Source organism: Aplysia californica, unplaced genomic scaffold (assembly GCF_000002075.1).
Source record: "Aplysia californica isolate F4 #8 unplaced genomic scaffold, AplCal3.0 scaffold00330, whole genome shotgun sequence".
NCBI classification, from domain to species: Eukaryota; Metazoa; Mollusca; class Gastropoda; order Aplysiida; family Aplysiidae; genus Aplysia; species Aplysia californica.
In genome coordinates this window covers 230,753-234,627 of record NW_004797600.1, presented here as the reverse complement: position 1 = coordinate 234,627, position 3,875 = coordinate 230,753, and the positions used below count along the sequence as shown (strand labels likewise).

At 40.9% G+C, this 3,875-nt stretch overlaps 1 protein-coding gene across 1 annotated transcript in view; it reads right to left on the bottom strand.

The window, feature by feature from the left end:
- LOC101861135 (leukocyte receptor cluster member 8) overlaps positions 1–3,875 on the bottom strand; it is a gene marked incomplete in the record, with an annotated part of 38,317 nt that overhangs the window by 7,080 nt on the left and 27,362 nt on the right. The window contains 2 exon segments of the mRNA XM_005102547.3: positions 376–583; positions 2,341–2,470. Of these exon segments, the coding sequence (XP_005102604.2) occupies positions 376–583; positions 2,341–2,470 (338 nt within the window).

Here is a 3,875-nt window from a genome sequence, read left to right as displayed (position 1 = left end):
CCCCCCCCCCCCCCCCCCCCCCCATATATTATAAGAATCCCACGTGAACAAGTCTGCAGTCCCCAATATGCAGGATAATAGTTTGCTTTACTTAGGACACCAAACTATTAACTGATAGAACTGAACTTCCAAGTGTGTAGTCCAATAAAGAAAGAAGCACCTGAACACAGTAGAGTGCTAGTAAAAGTGAGAAGACAGAATGTGTGTTAGCAGTAGGGGGAAAAAAAAGACCTAAACTAAAAGGACCAACTCGTAGCTCTCACTTCCCATCACCATCTCCATTAAGGAAAAGGAAGGAAGAGGACCCGACAGAAAAAGCACAAGGAAAGGAAGAGGATAACAATCATATAAGCAAAACTGTGTGTGTATACGTACGCTTTGATGATGAGTTTGAGTGCCGTTTTGCGAACCCTATCAATGAACCAGTCCATAAGATAGCCAGACATTTTGGGGGCAGCCTCATACAATTTGAAAAACCTGTGGTAATTATTGAGGGACCAAGCTATTCTAACATTCAGGGCATGCTTAATGCATTCATCTTTGCGGCACTCCTCACTCAGTGACGCTAAGGCTGTGGTTAAATCTGGGGAAAATGCAAAGAGGAAGCCGTTGTCACATCAGGAAGAGAGAACAAAGCTTGTATCAGTGAATCAGTCATTCTCAATCAAGCATTGCATTTGTCATGGGGAAAATACGTATACAGCCACAGAGCAATCTTTGAAAAAAAACCCCAACAAAAACCAACCCAACCTCAAAGGGTATTAAAAAAGTGAAAAGAAGCATAATATTAACACAGTGACAGTCAGTTAGTGTTAAAACTAGTACTACATTAAATTAAAGTTAAAATGAATATTTGAAACAACCCCTCCCCCCACTCAAAAAATGCTCAATACCAAACTAGTTTCACCTCTTACCAAAGAGAACAATTTGGGACAGAACTTTGCGAGAATGAATTGATGAATTGGATGTCAGTCTGATTGGGTGTTCCAACGACATAGCCGTTGCTGGAACAATATATTCAATCAGACTAGGTTTTCCTCTGGCATTCAGCCCTTCTCTGGAATGACCTATGAGGAAGGCCAGCAGTACACAAGAATGCCATGTGGTGGAACATAACTTTTACAGCATAACTGACAGGAAAACAAGTAAAGGCCCGGTTACACGTAACAATAAATTGTACAAAAAACTGGACGATATAGCAATCTCACGATAAATCGTTATGTGAAACCACAAACTTGTACCAAATCTAGACGATTGAACTATGGTTTAGAGACTCGGTCGAGAAATCAAGCGCTGATTGATATTTTCCTTGTGGTCAAGATCAGACTTGAGGGAGACGCGCTGTGACGTAGATTCACTTTGAAATTTGCCGCAACGCAGAACTAATTTCAGGGCTCAAATTTTTTAAAATAATTATCGTAGGTAAAAACTGATTTTATATTCAGAATCAGCGTCTCAAAAAAAAAAAGCAAAGTTGCTCGCGATGAACCTGATTTGGTGTGTTATATATATTTTAGAATTTTTATTGTTTAATTGATCGTCAACGGTGAAGCTGTGCATCAAGGTCACTCAGTGCGTTGCACATCTGCAGTCAAGCCATAGCTTCTAGTTCTACACACAACACGGTAGGCCTACAGAATAGCCACCCTTTTCTAAAGACACTGTTCTGCTAAATCAAAATGTACAGGGGAAGGGGGGCGCTCTTGTGATCTAGAGGTACAGTGTTCGCCTTTCATTCATTCGGTCCAGAGCTCGAAACCTTCACATAGAGAGCAGGCAAATCCATGTCATCGCAAAGAGACATGGTGGCTTTATTACGAGGAATCTCCTCAATCGAAAGAAAACTTAATGATAGATGGAACATGTAAACAGACAAGACAGTTTAGTTTTAGTAGTGTTTTTACGGCGCTAACAACTGCATAAGGTTATATAAGCGCCAACAGACAGCACAGTTCGATAAAACAGACAGTTCTCTCATACGACGAATCTGGTACAATTTATCGCTGAGTGTAACCGGGGCTTACACACCAGTGGTTCTTAAAATACATGTATCCTACTAAACCCTATCCGTACATCGTGTTTTACTACTGTATCCATAAGACATGGGGAACTCTGTGCCACCACTTTCCAAAGAGGAAATTTACTCGTCAATCCGATCCGCACGCTTTGCATAGTAGTCTGTCAGAATGATTTTTTCAGAAATAATGAAAGTCTGAAAGAGATCTTCGCACTAGAAGTATTCTAAAATGCGAAGAATACAACCCCGGGGATACAAAATGACTCCAGGGCATATGGATAGGGTAAATCTTTATATCATTTTCTGGTAAACACCCTTCTCACCTAATGTATTGGAAGTGTAGATATAATAGAGGATGCGGTAGGCCTTGAACTCCAACTGGTTCCCCTTCAGACCCTCGTAGTAGAGAAGCTTGAGCTGTGTCTGGCACTGATTGAACTCTTCATGGTCGCCCTGACGTAGACACAAAAGAACAACACTTTGACAACAAAGCAACCCGTGACGTTTCTCTTTCACCCAATTTCATTTTTATTATCTTATCACAACCAACTTGATTTTCCAATTTAACCAAAACATGTGCCTCAACTTCCACACTTTGGAGGATAGAGTATTAAACTAACCCAGAGATGCCAACCACAGAAAACCGAAATGAGTATTGGGAAATATGAAAATGTGTATTTTCAAGTGAAAATGTGTATTCCCCACGACCGACCGACCAACCAGTAGGCTAAAACAGCACCTGGACATGGATGGCTGGTGCCTCTATAAATAAATCATTGATGGTCGACCAACCAGAAATAGTAAAACGTTCAGGTTGTCCAGCAATATTTCCCCAAAAAAAATTACTAGCTCACCAGCTTGAAATTTAAGGGAGCACACACGCGTACAATATACATGTGTCCAGTCAACAACATGTCAGTGTTCAATGTTGTACTGGGGTCTTGTTTGACTTAAGTATTTCAGTCTATTATATAATATTTTCCTCTCATTATTATATAAAAAATAAATCCTGCTTTGAGAGTTCGGAAGAGCCTAGAACAAGAATTTCGACTATTAAGAACCAGTCTGGGTGTCATGATTCATAATATTATGAACTGACAAGACTCAAATTATTGCTCAAACTCAGAGAAAAGCAATAACTTGAATGGCTCAAGTAGACCCATGCACTGTGAGAGTTGTAACAACTGTGGTAGGGCAAGATGCAGTGGCACTGAAAATCTGCCAGTCTTGAACAGAAAGCTACAACATACACTGTAGGTAGTATAATTTACTATCACCAATCCAAGTAGGTATAATTTACTATCGCCCATCCAATGAAACGCGAACACTTTATTTCAATAACACAGACTTGCAAAGTATGAGGGGTCCCGATTCCGCACATGGCCTGCACCAACGCGCGCTTTGCAGAAAGCTCTAATCAAAATTCTGAAAAGTGCTTCCAGGTTTTTGTCCTCTGGTGTTGCCTTAAACCCCCGATAGTATCTTAACCCCCCCCAAAAATCAATAATCTCCTCCCCTATTCCGTAGTCCTATACTTCGCACGCCTTTAGTCCCACAAAGACGGTCTTTGCTCACACGATGCCGCATTTATTTATGAGGCGAATGCGCGCAGGTTCAGTGACCGGTCACGATGGCAAGCCAGACAATCTAAAAATCGGACGACGCTTGTATTTTCTTTTCCTTTTTTTCCCACAAGTGACAGCACAGCGACGAGTCAGAGTATTTATTACATTTTATTTGAACGGCGACATTGTGTTTATTGTTTATACTGCACAATCTGCATGCCACAAATGTTGCGTTATCAGACAACTGCTGGCAAACTCTCGGTGGTAACGAAAGCGAAAGTAGATCTTGATTT